Source organism: Prenolepis imparis, unplaced genomic scaffold (genome assembly GCF_030444845.1).
Source record: "Prenolepis imparis isolate NDT839.2.m4 unplaced genomic scaffold, iyPreImpa1.0 SCAF_7, whole genome shotgun sequence".
In the NCBI taxonomy this organism is placed as follows: Eukaryota; Metazoa; Arthropoda; class Insecta; order Hymenoptera; family Formicidae; genus Prenolepis; species Prenolepis imparis.
In genome coordinates, this window is record NW_028141165.1 from 1,940,497 (window position 1) to 1,963,241 (window position 22,745).

The following is a 22,745-nucleotide window of genomic DNA, read 5'->3' on the forward strand; positions in this document are numbered from 1 at the left end:
GTAACTCGATAAAAATTTCCACCGCGCGCTTTACAACTACGGCGAAACTGTCAGCGGTGGTCCACAGATCCACGAGATATCGAAAGATAGTTTCTCGTGAAAATAAAAGAGGGAAAAGTATTTCTCGTTGCCATCGTCGAACGTATAAGACGCGTCTCGGACTTTCGTTTCTCAATAAATATTTCACATCGCCGTAAAGTCTCCTGTGATCGACATTGTGCGATATAAATAATACGTGACACTCTAGAACGTTATATAAATCGTTATAGTAGACGCGATATATCCTTCGCGGATCTTCACGGAAATGCGGAACATTCGCCATCGTAACGGTCGTTGCCCCGAGAAGGGTGTTGTCGAATTAAACCCGAGATTAAACTAAACAACGATCGAAACTGGCAGAAATAAAACGTTCGCATCACGCTCGGCTGAATATAATATCGTCAATCCAATATCAGGATGTCCGCGTTAATCATTCAGTCGACACGAACATACAGATATTCCTCCGGCACACGAAGCACGATCTAGAAATTAGATCGAGAAGACATATATGCTAGTCGTTGCATAATCGCAGTGACGTACAAAGTGATAAGTGAGCAAAGGAAAATAATTTTTATTTTATTAGACAAACTTGTAATTAATATTTAATAATTGCATGATTAATTACTTTGATTAAATAATTGTTTACGAGTTTTATTTATAATTTTATAATTTTATATTTTTATCAGTTTTATAATTTTAATTATTTGTTTAAGTCATATATAAGTATGTGTCTGTCCAAATTTTGTTGACAATTTTAACAAAAATCCTCAAATTCTAACTCCCGCAATGAAATCTTAATTAGTTTCATTATATCATATTTTGATATTGAAAAAACCTTATAACAAATAAAATCAAATATTAAATTATATTTATTATAATGTAAAAACTGACTTAAATAATTATTTAATTGAAAGAATTAGTCCTGCAATCATTATAATTATTTATTAAAATTTATCTAACACAAAATATGAATTATTTTCCTTCAAATCGCTCACTCTTGTCACACTCACGTGCGACGATCAAAAAGGTGACGGAAAAGCGCGGATGACATCCCGCGGATGCACACGGATTAATTCGACATTTTTACGCACGCATCGAAAATCATCGCGAAAGCATCGCAGGTACAAAGAGAAGAAACCGGAGGAGAGTCTGACGGCGGTAGCGCCGATGGTGGATGAACGTGTGCCGGTGCATCGAGAGGGATCAATGAACAAGTTCAATAACCTTAAATCCACTTGTGACAGTGGACTACCCCACCGGGGTACGACTGACTGCATCGCTCTTCAACAACCAAAATAGATATTCATTTTCCAAGAGTGCCATTTTCCCAGTCCAGACACAAATCCAATACCGCTGATTTAAGTGCCTCCTCTCACCCTCTCGCCGCTAAGGTCAAAGACCCTATCGCGGAACTACCTCGCGCGCATCCCAATCCGAAACTCGCGAATTACATACGAGCTAATTACGAGATTCGCGATAGTTCCATTTATTTACTTCTTCCGTCTTCAGCGATTCGATTAATGCTGTCACGATAATTAATGCTATCGCGACGAGTCGCCATTGTTATTATTTGTGATATAGCGCATTAATATCATCTTTTTGTAGCTTTTTTTATCAAGACACACTAGTATTTTCTAGATTCAAATATTTCTAATTCAAATATCCAATGACATCGCCATAATAATAAAACGAGCGTTGCGAAAGTTGACATCAAATATATTTGTATGTGTGTGTATGTGTGATAATGTACACTTTGTACTCTTATTAAGCATCGCGTATCCTGTGAGTTTTATCGGATGGACGACATCTTTGCTCTTCGGCGAAAATGTGTGTCTTGAAGACACACGCCGAAACTTCACGCGACAGCTGATGTCACTCTTTCCCGAGCACATGCATAGTTTATTTTCTCTAACAGTTTTGCCGTCACGCAGCTTACGTAAATCACGTATTAAATATGATGTTCGTGCGACGAGTCACATAATAATAAACGACACTACACGATACTACCGTTCCTAAAACGAGAAAATATAAATGCGCGTTTTTGTTTGAAATTATGGCAAATTAACCGCATAAAGTGGAGAGGCTGACATTTGCTTATTCCCGCAACAACTGCGATTATAATTGTATTTATGCCGTAGAGCTTTGCTGCGTTGTCTTTTTATTTACTGAACCAATGTTGTTGTTGTATCGCTAACAAGCTCAACGTTCGTTTTACAGATTGCAGTATTTTTTGCATAAAATTGTTTACAAGATAATTTAAGAAGATATATGCTAACTATTTATCTCTTTTTCTGTCCTTCTATATCAATTATCCTGATTCTAAACTATTATAATATTTTACCATTTTGAAGCGATTTTATTTGAAAAATAGGGATTTAAAATTCGTAGAATATATTTTGTATTAAAGATTTAAATATTGTAAAATAGATCATTTTCACACTGATTGATATAATAGCCATATAATACATATAATGACTTATTGTTCATCTATAATTGGATAATATTTTTCTGAAATTATTTCACAAGGGGAAGAAAAACACTCACCTTGCATGCAAATTCGAAATATAGAGCAGTCTGATTTATAGCACCAAATCGATCACAAAATGCACACGAGAATCCCAGAGGCGACTTATTTGTGTAAATGTACCTGGTTTCACACGCGAATATAAATGAAATTTACCAATAAAATCGGCAAGATTTTTTTCTAATTTTTCCTTTTTTATCGCGATCGTCTATTATTAAGAATAATACTAAACAGACATCAACAAGAATTTCGGCACGATCACGGCGAGCATCGCTCGTGAACTGAATATATTCTCGCGGGGGTGGAAGCATCGAATAGAAGTGAACCACGGGCACTGGAGAGGGTAAATGGGGCAAGAGGGGTTGAGAGAATGCGCGCGTAGGACCGGCGAAACGACCGGCGAGATGAGTGCAAAAGGGGAGTCGGGGTGGAAGTTGCGAGGAGGATAGGCGACGCTATTGACGCGCGCACAGAGTTACTTGAACAAATGGTTAAACTTTACGGATCGTCGATAAAAATTTGATGTTTTTTTATGAATTCTTGAAATAGCCAAGCTTTTTCTCACTGCTCGTCACTCGTATCGCTCATAATAAAATTTTGATCAATTTGAAATTTGAATCAATGGGTTATGTTTTTGATGAAAATAACAGGAAACAAAAGTTTTATCAATAATAAAAGAGTCAGAAATTTTTTCACAATATATCAGAAAGCAACAAAATTTTATTTTGTATAAGTTAATTCTAGAAATAATTAATTTTATTATAAATATCGATTAACGAAATTAAATGTTAAACAATCGTGACGTTTAATACAATTTTCAAAAAATGTGCAATTTCTAATTGGACAAAGAAAATAAATAATTTTAAAAAATATTAATTTGTGAAAAAAGAGCCATTCAATAAAATTAATAGCGAATGTCCAATACCCTACGCATAATTCAGAAGTGAAAGTGGGCGAAAGAGAACAACTAAACATCACATGTCGCAAGTTGATATCGAAAAAAAAAAACTGACAATATCAGGCGTGTGTGTGAAGCTAACATATCATTTCGTGGAAGATCATAAATAGTTGAAAATTCTGATTTTATTTTCATTAAAATTCTTGATAGTTTAAACAAATAGTTCTGGCGATTAAACCAAAGAAAATGCCTAAGGACAAACTATGCTGCGTGAAGTTAGCATATCAGTTTGTCCTTAGGCTTTTTTTTGGTTTAATCGCCCCAAAACTATTTGTTTAAACTATCAAGAACTCTAGAACTATTAAAAATAAAGCCAAAACTCGTAATTATTTGAGTTTCCACGAAATGAGACGCTTCATACACCCCTATTACTGCTATAGAAATATAAAATAAGCAATTTCTGACTCACCGATGCGTGCAATAGCAGAGTTGTAGTACACAGCACATTGATCTGAAAACAAAATAATCAAATTATGTATATACATAATAATTATGTGTATATATATAATACATATATATATATATATATATATATATATAGGGTGTTTTGGAAGTCTGGAAACGATCGAATATTTTATAAACAATACAGTTTAGAAAAAAATATTTTTATTTTACCTCACAGTTGTCCCGTTGTCGCCTGATGCCTCCCCGGGCCTCCTCCTCCTCTCTTAGTCCTTCGTAGCACTCACGACACTCGCGAAAACACGAATAATTACGATCGCCCGACACTTTTACACGGCACTCCCGACACGCGAAACTTTACACGGCATTCCCGACGCGCGAAACTACACGACACTCCCGACACAACGCATGAATCGCACTGTGTATCGTAATGCTACCTGTAACAAATAAAATATATACATATATTAGAATAATCTTATTATTATTGAAAATAAAGCCAGAAATTAGCTAGAAATTATTATTTTTGAAAATGAAGCCTCTCAATTATTTATGATCTTCACACACATGTTTCAGGCCTCGTTTGCTAATTTTTACTCTCGGCTGAAGAGCATGATTCGCTCTTGAGCCATTCAATCGTCATCCTCTACTAATGCGGCGAATTTCGAAGGCTTTAAAAGTTCGCGTTATGATTATGAACGCGACCTATATTAAAAGTAACTCGATTCTGAAAACTAAAATTCGCTCTTCCACGAGGGATACTTTCTCCGAGGTACACGATATTTCACGCTCTTTGGGATTTTCGCGACAATTTGCCGTTACTGGCAGCTGTGAGAAATTGCTGTGCAATTTAAAGTTATTCCTCTTCCATTACACATTAATCGTGAATCTTCGAAGAGAAATATAGACGTACGTGTTTCGTCTCGCGTAATAAAGTCGTCATATCGACGAGACAAATTAAACTCTCGTAATACGAGAGATAGAAGAGTCATCGTCTCGAGCGAAATGATCCTCCCCGCGATTATTCATCGTAACTGCTTCGCGACGAAACGCGGGATATCGCGGCCGAACCGGTCGGACTTAAAGGTATGTATATTCAACTGAGAAATATTTCATAAGACGACGCGTACCTGGAATTATTCAATATCCGCAGAATCCTTTGAAATCATCCGCCTAACAGTCGGGTGCTTCTTTAAAGTTTCTCTTCTTCTCGTTTTCTCCTCTTCTCGCTTTCTCGTCCAGGCTCCGTCTGTGTGTCTATCATGTTCCGCTCACTTTTATCTCGCGAAGTATATGTATCTATGACCTCGTCACCCCGACGAAAGGATGCTCCGCAAAGGAGAACGCGAATATTTCACGAAAACGTCCCGATTATGGAATAAATTAAGAGCGAGTACATCGTCGGTAATAGCTTCTATTTGCATTTAGAGATGAGATTGCCTTCTCACGCACGGTAATGGAGGTTTCCCTCGAGAATTAAGTCGAGGAGACAACTTAAAACACTTCCCGCAATGCCGTCCTGCAACAATCAATGAAATGTAATTTTAGCAAAAAATTTCAATATACATATTATAATATAGCGAATACAGATAAAATTAATCTTTTTATCCGAGCGTAAAAAAATAAAAAAACTATTATTTTTACGATGTATTTATTTTAATATGTGATAAATGACAAAATTGTTTTTAAATATTAATTTAAATAATATATAAATTAAATATATATCAAATAATATATAAATTAATTGAAATAATAAAATATAATTTCTTTTTTAATATAAACAGTAGATTGAATGTACCTATCTGGATGTATTGCGAAATTGATTAAAATGTATCTGAAATTCACATGTGTAATTATGTGTATAACTAACACCATGTAGAATATTGCGCATTGTTTTAAATATCAAATCCAATTACATCTTAATCGAAATTATGACAATAATAAACACTTATTTTCGTATAATAGAAACCAAAAAGGATTAAATATCTCAAGAACAGTTTATGATAAAAATATCAGCAAAAAGATAAAGCAGATGCTATTGTGTCATATTTATTCCTGAAGGTAAACCGATCACATCTACTTCTGCAGATACGCGAGTATCTAAAAATAATGTACATATGCGAAGGAAATAAATGAATTAGCGATAAGAACAATTTTAACAAGCACAATGCTCAAAGTTTTTTTGCCTCGTACCAGAACTATCCGATATGTATATGAATGAATGATTTAAAAATATTTCACAACTTCTATAACTAAAAGAGTACATTAACGATTTGACGCTTAGCACTGCAAACTGTATAAAAAAAATCTAAACGCACAACAAAAGCTTTCCGTATAAAACGAGCTATACATCTTTTTAGATAACAGAAGGACAGAATAGTGGTCCTATATCCCCCGCGGGATTCAAAAGATTTCCTTTTAGGACTTATAGTGGGAATTATCTTGGGCTTTGCCATGGCCTTTTTCTCTCATCGCAATCACGTAGGTACTTTATTCATTTCCACGCGTTTAAATGCCCGCGAAATTCGAGTCACGTATCGCGAGAGTACGTTCGTGTAATCTGAACTAACAAGGGCAGACTTATATATTAACGCCTTTTCGCGATGTTTTATTAAAATATCGCTCTGACCGGCAGAGTATGCGGGATAATAAAATTCGAGAGGAAACGAGAGCAGGAGCTCATTAGTTTTGTGCAATTTTATGATAAACAATATTATTTATTACATAATTTATATTAATTGTACTCCTATCTTTTTGTTGTAAAAACACGTAATATAGTATCGCATCGGCGGTTTGGCTCTCGCATCTTTGATGTAAATTGCAGCAGCATCGAGACTGGCGGTTACAGGTAGAGGATATTTCATTATATTATTGTTTATAGCAGTTCACGGATCTTAAGATCCTGATAAGATCCTGAGATATTTTATTCTATAAATCTTAAAAAATTTATTTCTATCATTCTCTTTATTGCGGATTTCACTTCGATTTTCATAGATAAATAAGTCATCATTTAAATCAAGAAATGAGAAATAATTAAAAAAGGCAAATAAAGTGAAATTTGAATAAATTATTAAATATATGTATAAATATTAAATATATAAATTTGTATTTTTTTAACATTATTTAAAATTTTATAAATTTTCGGAAATAATTTTCTCCCGCGCGACATCAATATCATTTACCATATCTTTTACTATCAATATCTTTTACCGCATTACGTGTATGTGTAAGTGCAGATATATATGTCGACATAAATTTTATATGATTTTTTTCCAAATTTGCGCAGTACCATCCCTTTTTTAACAACTCTTAAAATATCCTTTACGATAAAATAACGATTATTCGTCGCTAAAACTTGGGTACGGAAAGGAACTTTGCAGATAAAAAAAGAATTGTCTTTTCATTTTTTCGTGATACATTTACACATTTAATATTTTTTTTTTAATTATCAATTTGACGAATGTCAATGAAAATTTGCAACGTTAGCACCGATAATATTCGAGCGTGAAAGAAAGGAGGATAACCCAACGAAAATCTAATTAGCCTTCGATGTGATAAGGATATCCGTAATTATCATAGTATTTCTGACCCCGCTTGGCGATTTGCATGATGACTAATGGCTCCTTTTTCTTAAACAAGATCAGTATCGAAGAACACGAAAGGGAGCGTGAATTGAGCTATTCGCGCATCGTTGCTCTGCAACCTGTTAGAACGCTCAAACAAAAGACGAAACCTGCCAACAATACCATTAAAACACTTCCGCCGATAGAATCGACATAGTAGCGTTAAGTACGGATGTATTTATTTATTTAAAATTTAAATATATCGATTTCCCCTACTTGGACTAGGCGCGATCGCTCTTTTATTTCTTGCGAAAAAATTGTTCCGAGAAAAGACGTGATTAATATTAATATTAATATAATATTATAATATTAAAAATTTTTATTTGAAATAAAAAGCAACACTCAGAGAAAGAAAAGAGAGAGAGAGAGAGAGAGAGAGAGAGAGAGAGAGAGAGAGAGAGAGAGAGAGAGAAAGAAAGAAATTCTAAATATATAATATAAATGTTTCAGTTATGAATATATAATATAATAAATATTATAATATTAATGGCTCTATAGAATTAATAAAATAAAACTGTAATATTATCTAAAAAATTATAAATATATAATATTTAATAATATATTATGTAATAAAATAAATAAAATATTTAATAAAATAAATATATAATATATTTTCTATATATAAATATATACATATATTAAAAATATTTATTTGAAATAAAAAGCAACACTCAGAGAAAGAGAGAGAGAAAGAAATTCTAAATATATAATATAAATGTTTCAATTATGAATATATAATATAATAAATATTATAATATTAATGGATCTATAGAATTAATAAAATAAAACTGTAATATTATCTAAAAAATTATAAATATATCATATTTAATAATATATTATGTAATATATTTAATAAAATAAATATATAATATAATATTTTCTATATATAAATATATACATATATATATGAGCTAATCACAATATTGTTTCAAACTAATTATCTTCTTTTTCTCTTTCTCTCTCTACCGCATGATTATCGTATGGGAATTTATCAAGACATTCACCTAGATTCACGAGTATCATCCTTGCTATATTTCCCAAGAATATAAACACGGCGATATCATCGCGATGCGGAAATGACTCGAACGTCTTACGTAGGCTGCGCCTAGTGAGGCATCGTCGTCGACGTAAACAAATGCATCAGAGTGTGAAGGACGAGACGACGACGTTGTATTATACACGGGGCAGAGTGTGCTTCTGCATTTAAAGCGCGGCGAGAGTACGCGCAGGTTGTTCGCTTGTGTGCCTTGGTGGCGATCATTATATTGGCAAAGTGAAACTGGGGCAGAGCGTTGCTACACGGGCGACGTGATAGGAGCATTGTGCTTATTGTTCGTAAATAGAATCGAGCGAGGCGCGTGGCGCCGTGATAAGGGAGACGCGGCGATGACGGACTGTGGCTCCCCCCCCCCCCCCCACCGGGATGACTGCACCGCGATAGAGCAGAAACTGTGTATTTCGACCGCGACTTCGCGCAACTCGATAATAATATTTCGCGGTTCATAAAACGTGACTTGAACGGATAGAATAATTGACGAAATTCATTCCACGAAATTGGAAACTTTACCACGCGTGCGCGGCCATCTCGATGATGAATAATCTTTCGCGAAATTTCGCGAAGAACGATACTACAGTACCAAAATCATTTTTTTTTTTTTTTTTTTTTTTAAGAGTACTCGATGCACAAAACGACGAATTCAGAAAATTCGATATTTACTTACTCATTAATTGGTACACAAGTATCAGAGAGACAATATATAATAGACACAATTAGTTATAAAACAAGGAAATAGATACATACTTGGCAACGACGATGCCATCACTTGTCGATCGGTTGCAATTCGGCTCGACGAGGAGATGGCGTCAAGGTCAAGTATGCAAGAATCTTTTCAATCGATTTCGTGCAAATGGACCGTCGACGTGGAAATTACGATCTCGAGAGCAATGCCGATACGACGGAAGTCCGACACTTGGCGAGACACTTATTTTTCGCACGAGATTTCGTTTTAAGTACACAATAATGGCGAAAACCGCGAGACCCGAGACGCGACGCGTCCACTACCCGACATTTTCAAACGCGATATTGCGATTCTCGAAGTATCAAAACGGTCGAAGCGGCGGACCAATCACAGCGTTGCTGCTCCCTCCGCTCCCTCCCGGGGTCGTGTTCGAAAATACGTCAGGCGTAGAGTAACTTTTCATCGACCAATCAGAACAGAGTATTCTTGGTCGATCAAACTCTATTTTATCCGATGGGTAGATTTTCGAACGTAACCTTGCGTATTTTGAGGTTATATTATTTGTTGATACTTGGCACGTGAAACATTTATATTTTTCTGAAATTTATTCTTCCCTCGCTAAAATATGATTTCGCAAAAAAAAAAAAAAAAAAAAGTAATTTAAATAAATTAAATCTATAAAGATTAAAAATCTGATTTAAGAAAATTTCAATAGTGTACAAAAGTAAACTCTGTGAGATATTAAATTTTAATTATGAAGTATTTGCTAATAATCTTCTCTTTTGACAAGATTTGCTAATAGCTAATTAATTAAGCGACAAATAGAAAAGTAATTAAAGATTACTTTTTGAATTAGGAGAGCAATTTCTACCTATTTATACTTTGAAAATTCTTATGCAAATGCTTTAATTTATAATTACTGTTAAAATATTAATTTTGTGTTGTAAAACAAGCTGTTTTATATTTGTTAATTTATTTTCTCTCATACTATAACAAGAAAGCTTCTCGTCAATGAAAATGTCAATGATATGGAAGATGACGTGGACTTGAATGTTGTGATAATTTGAAAAAATATATGGAAACCGAGAGAAAACTGTTAGAGATAGTATGGAAACAACGCACTACTGAAAATTTTGGTAATGATGATAAACATCAGTGAAATCATGTAAACCATAAAAAGAACATTCATCAAAAAGATGATAAACAAATGTCTGATGATCATTTATATTCATGGTCACGAACTTTAAAGGTATGCATAAAACATCAATAAACATTAATGATGATATTTACGTTCTATTTTTTGCTATTATTTAGTTTATTACTAAATATTAATTATTATCATTTATGATATAGTATTTTAATTGATTATATAAGAATTTTTTTCTTTTTGACACTTTTTGAGCAAAACTTTAAAATGTAACATATCTTTAGTGTTATAAGTATATGTGAAAAAATATTTTTTTTTTTGCATATGTTATTTCAATTATAGAAATATTAAAAACAATGTTGAGAATACTTATGGTATTTAATGTATAATGATTTCTCTTGCAGATTGCATGACAGAAGCAAAAGATGTTTTAGTATCCTTTCTCAAACCGATTAAAAATGGAACATGTTCTGATTGCGAGCTTTAATTAAAATTAAATATCATGTTTTATTAAATTATTGTATCAGTTTCTTTTTGCTTGATGCTGAAAAACAAGCCAATAAAACTGCATCCAGTTACAAAGCGTTTAATACAATATCATAAATTGCTCGATCAATTACAATCGGAGCAAGGAAAGTTAATATGGTTAAAGAGGGTAAACCTCTTTATTGTATATCAGATGATGCTCAAATACAAATTTATAAAGACGAGAGATTCCAAAATGAAACCGTTTAAATAAAAAAATTAGCACATCAGAAAGAAATAGAAGATAAGAACAGTTGTTATCAATGATAGTATAGAAGATGATTTAGTTAAAGGAAAGTCAAAGCTATAAATAAAGAAAAGGATAATGCTGTAAACGTAGATTTTACGAATGAAGAGGAAAAAAAAGAGAACGATAACCAAATAACAAAGAATAGAGATCTTACACGCGGAAAAAGGAATTATGCAATCTTTGTGTGAAACATAGAAATAAATACCATAAAGCCATAATTCGCAGGTGCGGTGCGTTATATAAAATACTAGATTTAAAAATTTATTACTATACTGACATAAGAATTTAAGATATTTTATATGATAAATATTATTTTTTACAGGTAAGAGAAGTGAGAAAGGAGTTGAAACGTTACGAAGAAGAGATTTTGGGTATCAAAGCTGGTGTTTTTTACAAAAATAAAAAGAAGTAAAAAAGGAATTGACATATTACGAAGAAAAAAAATCAGAGATATAAATGTTGATGTGAAAAAAAGCATTAAGTTATAAAATAATGATAACAAAAATTTTAAACATTCTAATTTTATGTATAGTATCAACAGAAATGAATTAAATTAATTTTTTATTAAATTAAATTATAAATTAATCTTGTTTGAATATATACTTTTTAAGAAAGTAAAATTCTGTTTAAAATTAGCAGTGAGAGATCCCAATCAATAATGTATTAATACAAACATGTAAATAATACTTTTCGGTAATTTCCGAATAGCAAAAGGAAAATACATTTATTGGTAATGATTCAAATAGTTGGTGTCCTATCAATTGTACATTTTCGATTAGATTTCGAAAATAAACCAAGTAAACTATGAAAAATTAGCTGCAAATTTTGATAATTAAGATGCAAAATTATTATCAAAATTATTGCGCACTTTTACAAAAGTGTGATAATAATTTTGAATCTTAATTGCAGATTATTTTTCTTAGATACTTTTAGAGAAAAAATATTAGAAAGTGCTCAATTCGATATAATTCAACAAATAAATGTAATATATTTTAACATATCGTTAATAAAACAAAAAGGATAATTTAACATAAATTTCACAATCAAAAAAATATTTTAAAAAATAAAGATTAAATAAACATAAATACTTCCTAATATTTCTAAATCAATGCAAGTATTAAAAAAGTAAAACTTACATTTTTGTTGTTGGAAAAGATTCTCTCTGGTACTCTATCTGTTAACCTCAAGTTTGACCCTTGTGTCGTATTCAGGACATCTCCAATCTTAATGGCATCTTCAAGGCACGTACTCTCTTTTCTAATAAAAAATACAATTAGCAAACACTGTATAGAGTAGACAGAAATATTTAAGTGATGTAAAAGATAAATGTGTAAAATATTTCTTACGTATACATCATTTTTCGCTTAGTCTTATCACGACAACTGTGTCTTGCAGAACTTTGCATTTTCTCCGGCAATACAATGCCATCTCTCACTTTGATTATAGCTTCAGTCTTTTGTACGAGGACTTTTTCAGAAAGAGGGAGCCTCTTCACAGATTAGCAGCCTGAAACAGGTATACATATATGCAATTATGTATATTTTCTTCAACTTCAGTGTTTAATCTTAACTATATTATAAAAATCTCTCGCGTAGAGATTTATAATACTATAAACTATACTTTTCATGACTGACATCTGGATTAATCATTTTCTTCGTTATAAATCTTTCGACATTTGAAACAGTGTAAAAACTTGATTAAAGAACGCGATGATGCAACTTAATAAAGTTTTTCGCTATATAGCAAATTCGTGAAATTCATGCATATTATATTTAGTTACTTTTTTTTTAGAGATTAAATTATTACATAAAAATATAATTACAATCGAGGCGCGATTTGTTTATCTCGACAGGTTCATAAATAAAAATATATAATATGCTTCAAAGCGATAAGCGATGAAAAAGACAGCGATATGATATCATGAATAAATGTTTTGTTACTAATTAGGAATAATTAGAGAAATAATTCGAGTGCGAGTAAAAATAAGTATATCGTGAATACTGATAAAGAATAATTAGAGAAATAATTCGAGTGCGAGATAAAAATAAGTATATCGTGAATACTGATAAAGAATAATTATTACTAATATAGAGGTTGAAAAGATCATGCTAATTATATACTATATATGTATATATGCGCATGCATTCCTTCTAAAATAATATCAAATGCGAGATATAAAAAAAGAAGTTTTTTAGAAAGAGAGTCAAAATGTAAACAAAAACAAATATCTGAAAAAAGTAAAAGAAAAATAATTATAAGTAAACTTTATTATTGCAGTAAGAAAAAACCTTCTTCTAATTGATAATTTCTGAACGAGAAATATGTATTTGAAATATTTAATTATTCTGATTCGTAAGACTCCAATTAATTATATTTATTCATTTTTATTATCAATTCATTTATCTTACTTATTTATCACTATATCCTTTATAATCAAGTACAACAAGTTATTAATAACAGAGGGGATTGCTTCCAAAAATCATTCTATTAACAAAAGTGCACATATTATATATGTACATAAATTAATTCGAGGAGACAACTTAAAACATTTTCCGGTAACGCGATACCATCCTGCAACAATCAATAAAATATAATTTTAGCAAAATTTCAATATACATATAATATAGGATAAAATGCAGATAAAATTAATCTTTTTATCCGAACGTAAAAAAAAATTATTCTTACGATGTATTTATTTTAACAATAAAAATTTTAGTAAGGTAATTTTAATAATTTATTATTTATTTTAATATATGATAAATGACAAAATTTTTTGAAATTAAACACACACAGTAGATTGAATGTATCTCTTTAGACATATCGTGAAATTAGTTAAAGTATATCGAAATTCATGTGTATCATGTAGAATATTATATATATACATTTAAATGTCAAATTCATATGTCAGTCGAAACTGTGACAATGATATAGACTTATAGATGCTGCAATGATTTTCGTGCAATAAAACCTAATATATATATCAGAAGAATTGCAAATCTCAAGATCAGTTTAATGAACACAATATCGGTGCAAAGAGATAAAACGGACACTATCATATGCAACCTATTCCTGAGGATAAACCGATCGCATCCACTTCCGCAGACGCGCAAGCATCTGAGATTAATGAACAGATGCGAGGAAAGTAAGTGAATTATAGCGATAAGATCTCAATTTTACCCATCACAAACGCTCCGAGTACATTTTTTATCGAGTTAAACAACACATATGTGTATTATATTATATTGCTGCGCGAAGAATTCAACAGAATTCGTGTCTCTTGCAATTACAGATCGATCCAGATAGCGGAGGAGAGGGATGAAGATGAAGAAGAAGATGACAATACTTGCTGCAATCGCGCGACTTTTTGCCACCCGATATTACGAGAGACCCTCGTGACCGATGTGATATCCGCGTGCTTCGATCTGCAACTGACATGGGCAGATCTCTTCCGGTTCGGGACTATGACCGGCATGACCCTGCTGGCCTGGGCCGTTCTATACTTTTTGCTGGGCGACGTGATGTTACCAGGCGGCAGCGTCTTCGGCCTCTTGTTTCTCATTCTTTTCTCCTACGTGCTCGGCTGGACCCTCTCCTATATTCCTCGGCTGCATCTACCGCCCATCTTCGGCATGCTCCTAGCCGGTATAATATTGCGCAACACCGACGTCTATAATATACACGACGAACTCGGGCCGCGCACGACCTCCAAGATCAGGACCTTCTGCCTGACCTTCGTCATGGTACGTGCCGGCCTGCAGCTGACGACGACTGCGCTGAGGGCGCATCCTGTGTTCGTGATGATCCTCGCACTTGTACCGTGTACCGTAGAGATGCTGACGATCACCGTCTCGTGCAGATATCTTCTCGAATATCCGTGGAATTGGTCTTTTATGACAGGGTGGGCGAATTTTTATATCGTCGTACACAGAATTTCTCGTCTTATATATCGCTTCGCAGAATTATATTAACTGAGAATAATCGCTAGTCCAAAATATTTCATTCGAGGCATCTTGACAAAGAATAGTTCATAAAAAAATTACTAAAAATTAATATACATACACCAAAAGATTTGAGAAATTATAAGAGTTGTTCTTTTGTTTTAATATCTTTTAAAATATTTTATAATCTTATTATTAAAAATAAATATTTTTAACGAAAAAGCATTATTTATTTATTTGTTCAAATAAAAATTTTTTCACAGTGTTAAAAAATATCCTATTTTTCGATTTGATATAATTTTATAATTTCTTAAAATGCAATAAGCTGGACTAACGATTATGAGATTGTTATCTTACCGCAAAAATATAAAGAAAGATTTGCGCAGTAATAAGTTGCCCTTCAAGGACAATCGTGGCCAGCATATCTCCCGTTGTATTGGTCAACTGCATGCTCACCCTAGCTGAACAAGGTTACGGAGAAGATAAAGGATTCACCAGCTTATTATGCACGGCAGCATCTATCGACGTCATCCACATTGCGTCTCTATTTTCCATCTGCTTCTCTTTCGTTTTTAGCAATGGTATAATAAAAATCGTTAAGAAAATCCCCTAAAGCGTCATATAAAATACATTGATTAATTTGCCAAATATTTTAATTCTTTGGACACGAAAGATTTTGCATTTTAAACAAATTTTTCGAACGAGAGAAAATTGAAAAAAAAATATCGCGATAAGAACATAAGAAATTGATGATACGCATTTTAATTTATATATTTAAATCGTGGTTCTAAAGATAAATAATTCGCCGCGTTCGAAAACTACCATTTATATCCGAAATATATATAAATTAAATATATAATTTAAATATTTTTAACTTCCATAACATATTAAAAGAATACAATAATGTTTAGCACCGTAAACTGACGGTAAACTCTGCATAAAAAAATATAAACATACAAAGAAAGCTTTTCGTAAAACAAGTTATACATCTTTCTAGATGACAGAAGAACAGAATGGTGGTCTTATATCCCTGGTGGGATTCGAGATTTCCTTCTAGGACTTATAATAGGAATTATCTTAGGTTTTGCCCTGGCCTTTTTTCCTCATCGCAATCACGTAAGTATTTTATTCACTTCCTCGCATTCAAGTATTCGCGAAATTCGAGTCACGTATTCGCGAGAATACGTTCGTACAATCTGAATTAACAACTTATTAACATCTTTTCACGATGTTTCATTAAAATATCGTTCTTTCTAAGAGAGTACGCGAGGAAATAAAATTTCGTGCAATTTTATAATAAACAATATTCTAGTTTATCATTCTTATATCATTCTTATATCATATAATTTACTACATAATTTATATTAATTGTGCTCCTATTTTTTTTTTTTTTTTTGTATATCAGAAATACGCATTGTGGTATCGCATTGGCGGTTTGTCTCTCGCATCTTTGATGTGCATTACTGCAGCATCGAGACTGGCGGTTACAGGTGGAGGATATCTCGCTACTATTATACTATCGTTTATAGCAATTCACGGATGGCGAATCTTGTCAGTTTCGTATGATGTAAGTAATAAATGATCAATCGAAAAATTGGAAATTTTCTCATTGTTTATTCGCGCCTAGTTCATATCCCCAAGTAGCAAAAAAATATATAAAAAATGTTTAAAACTCATTTTCAGAGATATTTTTAAAATGTTAAAATAATTGTTAAGTCCCTTTTTATTCATTAAAAAACGTTTATTTTCATGTTAATAATGTAATATAAATATCAAATAACGTTTATTAAATATTTATTTTATTAATATTTTAGTAATATTTTAGTAATATTTTAGTAATGAAATATTAAATATTTAATAGACGTTAAATTAATATTTACATTAACGTTAGAATAAACATTTTTTTTTTTGAGTAAAAAGGGACTTAATCAATTATTTTAATATTTTTAAAATATTCTTGAAAATGAGTTTTAACCTTTTTTTATACATTTTTTGCTACGAGGTTCAGAAAAATCTTAAAAAATTTATTTCCATAATTCTTTTTACATTGCAGACAACGCCTTTTCATAAAGCGTTTCATTTCTTGGGACATATCGTGCAACCGATTTTAGGAGGAGTAATCGGTGCCGATATCGATTTTAGAAACTGGGCTACATCGAAATTTGGACTCTATCTTGCCTGTATACTCATAGGTATATCCGTAAGTCGTCATTTTTCATTTAGATCAAAAAGTGAAAAATAATTTAAAAAGCAATTAAAGAGAAAATTGAATATATAAGTGTTTTTTTTTTTTTTTTACATTACTTGCGATAAAATTTTCAAAATTAATTTTCTGCCGCGACGTATCAATGTTATGTATATGTCCTAAATGCAGATTTATATGTCGATGTAAATTTTACACAATTTTTTCCAAATTTAGATACGCGGGACCATCGCCTTTCTAACGACTCTTAGAATGCCCTTCACGTGGAAAGAACGATTATTCGTCGCTATAGCTTGGGTACCAAAGGGAACTTTACAGGTAAAATCTCTTCGTAGTATCTTTACATCGTAATAATATTCTTTACGTGAAATTATCAATTTAACGTCAATGCAAATTAGGCAGCGCTAGCACCGATGGCATTCGAGCGTGCTAGAAAGGAGGACGACTCAGCGAAAATCGAATTAGCCCTCGATATAGTAAGATTATCCGTAATTACCATAGTATTTCTGGCCCCGCTTGGCGCGCTCTGCATGATGACCAGCGGCCCCTTTTTCCTGAACAAGATCAGCATCGAGGAACAGCAAAGGGAGCGTGAATTGAGCTATTCGCGCATCGTCGCTCTGCAACCTGTTATAAGGCGCAAACGAAAGAAGAAACCTATCATAAATGCCATCAATAATAATAAGACACTTTCGCCGATAGAATCGACAGTGTAGCATTAAGTGCGTGTATTTATTTAAGTATATATCGATTTCCTACTTTGACTAGGCGCGTTCGTTCCTTCATATTTCTTGTAATACAATTATTAATTATAAAACAAGAAAATGTATACATACTTGTCGACGATGATTGCTTGGTTGGAATCGGCGAGAAGATGGCGTCGATCGATTTCGCGCGCGTAGAAATGGATCGTCGACACGAAATTACGATCTCGAGATGTAATATCGATTTATACTTTTACGATCAAATTCCGACACTTGGCGAGACACTTATTTTTCGCACGAGATTCCGGTTTGAATGCACAATAATCGGGAGAACCGCGAGATCCGCGACGCGACGCGTCCACTACCCGACATTTTCGAACGCGATATTGCGATTCTCGAGAGTCTCGAGATATCGAAACGATCGAAGCGGCGAACCAATCACAGCGTTGCTGCTTCACTCCCCTCTAGAGAACCTTAAGGAGAGAGAAGCGACAATTGGTCACGTGACCAGCTATTCGTGATTGGCTGGCATAATATGTCCAAATAGTACATATTATGCCAGCCAATCACGAATAGCTGGTCACGTGACCAGTTGTCGCTTCTCTCTCCTTGAGGTTCTCTACTCCCCTCGGGATCGTGTTCGAAAATACGTCGGACGGGGAGAGGCTCACTTGCGCACAGTACAATTGCACACGTTGCAATTGCACACCGTGCTATTAGGCCGGTATTATCGGCCAATCAGAACAAAGTATTCTCGACTTGTGATTGGTCGATCAGAATCTATTCTCTTCGACGGGTAGATTTTTGAACGTAGCCTTGTATTTTGAGGTTAGGTTGTTTTGATACTTGGCACGTGGGAACGTTTATATTTTTCTGAAATTTATTCTTTCCTCCCTCAACATGGTTCGCAAAAAAAGGTAACACTTTGTAAATAAATTAAATTTATAAAGATTAAATATCTGATTTAAGAAAATTCTAATAGCGTACAAAAGTAAATTCTGTGAAAAATTATTGGATTTTAATTATGAAATAATTTGCGAATGATCATCTCTGACAAAATTTGCTAATAGTTAATTAATTAAATGACGAAAAAAGTAATTAAGTTAACATTTTAAATTTAAAGTATAATTTATAGTTATATCTTGTGAGAAACTATGTAAATGCTTTAACTTCTAATCACTATTAAAATATTTATTTTGTGTTGTGAAACCATCTGTTTTGTATTTGTTAATTTATTTTCTCTCATGCTAGAACAAGAAAGCCTCTTGACAATGAAGAGGCCAGTGATATGGAAAATGATATTGCGGACATGGACATGGATGCTGTAACAGATTCGGAGGAAGAATATACGGAAACTGAAAGAAAACTGCTAGAGAAAGTGCGGAAACAAGGCACCACTGAAAACTTTGATAGTGAAGATGAAGTTTACAAATTACATGAGAGTGATGAGGAGGAGCAGGAAGACGATCAGCAAGATTCGATGGAGTCTGACGTTGAAGAATTGCAAGAAGATTATAATATGCCAGATGACAGAGCTTGGGGCAATAAGTCAAGAACTTTCTACTCATCGGACTTCAAATATACAGATTATGCAGTAGCACCTCAAAAGGATTTAATTAATGCTGATATGGAAGAAGAGGAAGGAAAAAAACTCCATTTGAGATCAATGGAACAATATTTAGATCTTGATAGTGTGAATATCAATGAAGTTGTACAAATCATAACTGATAGAAAAAGTGATCAAAAAGATAGTAAACAAGTATCTGATAAGGAATCTTTTATGTTCATGGTTAATAATTTTAAAGGTATGCATGTAATATGTGTAATGATATTTGTGATATATTTTTTGCTATTAGTTTATTACTAAACAACTTAATTATCATTTATGATATAGATGTTTTAATTGATTATATAAGAATTTTTTTCTCTTTGACACTTTAAAGCTTTCAAATGAAATATCTCTTGATATGTCTCTTAATATATCTTTAATGTTATAAATTTATTAAGTGAAAAAATATATTTCTTTTGCATATGTTGTTATATAAATCTTGAGAATATTAATATATGACTATTTCTTTTACAGATTGCATGACAGAAGCAAAAAATATTTTGGCACCCTTCCTCAAACTAGTTGAAAATGGAACATGTCCTGATTGCGACGCTGTAGCTTTAATTAGAACTAGATATCACGTTTTATTAAATTATTGTATCAATATCTCTTTTTGCTTGATGCTGAAAGCCAAAGGTTTGCCAATAAAAATGCATCCAGTTACAAAGCGTTTAATACAATATCATAAATTGCTCGATCAATTGCAATTGGAACAAGGAAATTTGTTGGAACAAGTGACAGAGATAGTTAATGCAGTTAAGGAGGGTAAACCTCTTTATTGTATATCAGATGGTTCTAAAATACAAACTCATAAAGACATTCCAAAACAGAGAAGTTTAATAAAAAAATCAGCACATAAGAAAGAAACAGTAACAGAACAAATGAACAAAGAACAGTTACTATCAGATAGTATGGAAGAAGTAGATCTAGATGAAGGAAAGCCTTATGATGATAAAGCTGTAGATGATGAAAAGGATAACGCCATAAATGTAGGTCCTACGAACGAAGGGGAAGGAAAAAGAGCGATAACTTACGAAATGGCAAAGAATAGAGGTCTTACACCATATCGGAAGAAGGAATTACGCAATCCTCGAGTGAAACATAGAAATAAATACCGTAAAGCCATAATTCGTAGAAAAGGCGCGGTACGTATATATATAAAATACAAGAATTAAAAATTTATACTATACTGACATAAGAATTTAAGATATTTTATATGATAAATATTATTTTTTACAGGTAAGAGAAGTGAGAAAGGAGTTGAAACGTTACGAAGGAGAGATCTCGGGTATCAAAGCTGGTGTGAAAAAGGGCATTAAATTAAAATTATAATTTAACAATTCCACATACATATCAATGGAAATTTGATATTAATGTAATTAATCTCGTTTGAGAATTAAGAAAGCAAAATCGTGTATAAAAATTATTATTGATCCCAATATCCCAATTAATAATGTATTAAATGGTGTATATTAAGTATATAGCATATATATAATAATTTTTGATAATTTTCGATTAAAAGAAAAGGAGAAAAGGAAAGTACACATACTTGTAGTTATTTAAAGTTAATATATGATATTAAATACAGTACGACAGTAATATAGTAGACAAATGCTTTATTTTATCAGAAAATTGTATGTACATGTAGAATGAGAAACACAATGACGTTTTAGCAGCAGCATTCTTTAAAAACTACAGGTTTTTTATTAGATGAAACAACTTTCAAAGTTATATTACAAAACTTAATATGTATACTCTTTCTTGCTGTAAATAATTAGTTCGTAAAGTTACGAAACGGTATGTAGCATTTACAAAACTGGGAACGTAATAAAATCAATGAATAACTTAAACTTCTACTTTCGCTAATATATCCGATTCGCGGAACAGATGATATTCTTTGTTATCCTCGAGGTCGACTTTCGTGCCGCCATATTCGGGAAGTAATACAACATCTCCGATCTTAATGCTTAAAGGCACATGCTCTCCTTTCTAAAAAAAGAAAAAATACACAATTACTAGCAAATACTGTTTAGAATAGTAGATAGAAATATTTTAAATGATATAAAAGTATGTACGATTTTCACATATACATACATCATTCTTTGCTCCAGGTCCTGTTGCGATAACTGTGCCTCGCAAGATTTTTGCTTGCGCTTTCTCCGGCAATACAATGCCACCTTTTGTTTTAGTTATAGCCTCGGCTCTTTGTATGAGGACTCTGTCGAAAAGAGGAATAAGTCTCTTCACAGCATTAGCAGCGGCCTGAAACATGTATACATATATGTAATTATATATATTTCCTTCAGTCTCTCAATGCGTGTGTGTGTGTGTGTGTTTCATTTAAACTGTTATAAAAATCTCTCGTCAAAATTATAACTAAACTATACTTTTCATGACTGACGTCTGATTAATCATCTTCTCTGTTATAAATCTTTGGAAATTTGAAATAATGTACAAATTTGACTAAAGTACATAATGAAGAAAAAAAATGGAAGTATGATGCAAGTGACCAATAAAATTTCTCGCTATACGTTAAGTTCGTGAAATACCTGAAATTTCTGCATATTTAGCTACTTTCTTCCCTTTTTCAGAGATTAAATTACTAATTGCAGTCGAGGCACCGATTCGTCTATCTCGACATATTCATAAACAAATGCCATTCGCTTTAAAGCAATAAACGCAGACAAAAAAAGATAGCGATGATGTCGTGAAATATTTCGTTACTTTAGGAATAATTAAGAATAAAAAGGGCGAGGTAGAAAATCTTGCCGTGGACATTTAAGAAGGGGTTATAAGGAGAATGACGTTTCGCAAAAAAACGATTTTTTCCCCAAAAAATCGAAATCTGTCGCTATCGTGTCTCGTGTTTCTTTTATATAGAATCTCACCATAATTGCGATTTCTTCGGCAGTCACGAGAGTAATAGGCAAAGCTGAACGATAAACGCACGCTTTCGAGCACGTTGTGTAACCTAAACTGCGGCCGGCACTCGGAGGAAAAATCCGTGGGATCTTCTCGAAGGTTCCTGCGAGTCTCACGATGCGCCACTCGGTATATCGGCGCACTCGTCTTCGTCTTATCGCTGCA

At 32.6% G+C, this 22,745-nt stretch overlaps 4 protein-coding genes, 1 long non-coding RNA gene and 1 pseudogene across 6 annotated transcripts in view; 3 read left to right on the top strand and 3 right to left on the bottom strand.

The window, feature by feature from the left end:
- Positions 1-2,809, bottom strand: part of LOC145938765 (uncharacterized) — a 197,174-nt gene extending 194,365 nt beyond the window's left edge. Inside the window, exon 1 of the mRNA XM_083042515.1 lies at positions 2,584-2,809. The gene's annotated coding sequence lies outside the window, so the exon portion shown is untranslated. The remainder of the gene's footprint in view (positions 1-2,583) is intronic.
- Positions 2,810-4,137: 1,328 nt separating this feature from the next.
- On the bottom strand, positions 4,138-12,830 carry LOC145938769 (uncharacterized). The gene is made up of 4 exons (XR_014425728.1): positions 12,551-12,830; positions 12,341-12,461; positions 5,051-5,439; positions 4,138-4,360 (listed from the first exon to the last, which is right to left on the bottom strand). It is a non-coding gene; the product is annotated as an uncharacterized LOC145938769 (long non-coding RNA).
- On the top strand, positions 10,513-11,530 carry LOC145938122 (something about silencing protein 10-like; annotated as a pseudogene).
- A 1,430-nt stretch (positions 12,831-14,260) lies between the features above and the next one.
- On the top strand, positions 14,261-18,061 carry LOC145938148 (sodium/hydrogen exchanger 9B1). The gene is made up of 8 exons (XM_083041558.1): positions 14,261-14,346; positions 14,494-15,102; positions 15,548-15,723; positions 16,140-16,258; positions 16,548-16,709; positions 17,196-17,342; positions 17,562-17,663; positions 17,744-18,061. Exons 1-8 carry the CDS (start codon positions 14,261-14,263, stop codon positions 18,059-18,061), a joined length of 1,719 nt encoding a protein of 572 aa, XP_082897684.1.
- A 632-nt stretch (positions 18,062-18,693) lies between these two features.
- On the top strand, positions 18,694-21,222 carry LOC145939151 (something about silencing protein 10-like). The gene is made up of 4 exons (XM_083043360.1): positions 18,694-18,966; positions 19,301-19,854; positions 20,133-20,803; positions 20,898-21,222. The coding sequence occupies exons 1-4, from the start codon at positions 18,950-18,952 to the stop codon at positions 20,988-20,990; spliced, it is 1,335 nt and encodes a 444-aa protein (XP_082899486.1). The 5' UTR covers positions 18,694-18,949; the 3' UTR covers positions 20,991-21,222.
- Positions 21,223-21,339: 117 nt separating this feature from the next.
- On the bottom strand, positions 21,340-22,706 carry LOC145939152 (10 kDa heat shock protein, mitochondrial). Of its 2 annotated transcripts, XM_083043362.1 has the most exons (3): positions 22,547-22,706; positions 21,753-21,920; positions 21,340-21,647 (listed from the first exon to the last, which is right to left on the bottom strand). In XM_083043362.1, exons 1-3 carry the CDS (start codon positions 22,547-22,549, stop codon positions 21,504-21,506), a joined length of 315 nt encoding a protein of 104 aa, XP_082899488.1. In that variant the 5' UTR covers positions 22,550-22,706; the 3' UTR covers positions 21,340-21,503. The 2 variants fall into 2 exon arrangements, with proteins under 2 accessions (XP_082899488.1, XP_082899487.1); XM_083043361.1 differs by lacking the exon at positions 22,547-22,706 and having other exon boundaries at positions 21,753-21,929.
- Between the last annotated feature and the right edge of the window lie 39 nt (positions 22,707-22,745).

Coding starts and splice junctions, on each gene's coding strand:
- LOC145938148 (XM_083041558.1), top strand. CDS start 14,261: ATGCAACCTATTCCTGAGGATAAACCGATCGCATCCACTTCCGCAGAC. Junction 15,103..15,547: donor AATTGGTCTTTTATGACAGG/GTGGGCGAATTT, acceptor TTGCCCTTCAAG/GACAATCGTGGCCAGCATAT. Junction 16,710..17,195: donor TCTTGTCAGTTTCGTATGAT/GTAAGTAATAAA, acceptor TTTACATTGCAG/ACAACGCCTTTTCATAAAGC.
- LOC145939151 (XM_083043360.1), top strand. Junction 19,855..20,132: donor CATGGTTAATAATTTTAAAG/GTATGCATGTAA, acceptor TTTCTTTTACAG/ATTGCATGACAGAAGCAAAA. Junction 20,804..20,897: donor TAATTCGTAGAAAAGGCGCG/GTACGTATATAT, acceptor TATTTTTTACAG/GTAAGAGAAGTGAGAAAGGA.
- LOC145939152 (XM_083043361.1), bottom strand. CDS start 21,929: ATGTTTCAGGCCGCTGCTAATGCTGTGAAGAGACTTATTCCTCTTTTC. Junction 21,648..21,752: donor GACCTGGAGCAAAGAATGAT/GTATGTATATGT, acceptor TTCTTTTTTTAG/AAAGGAGAGCATGTGCCTTT.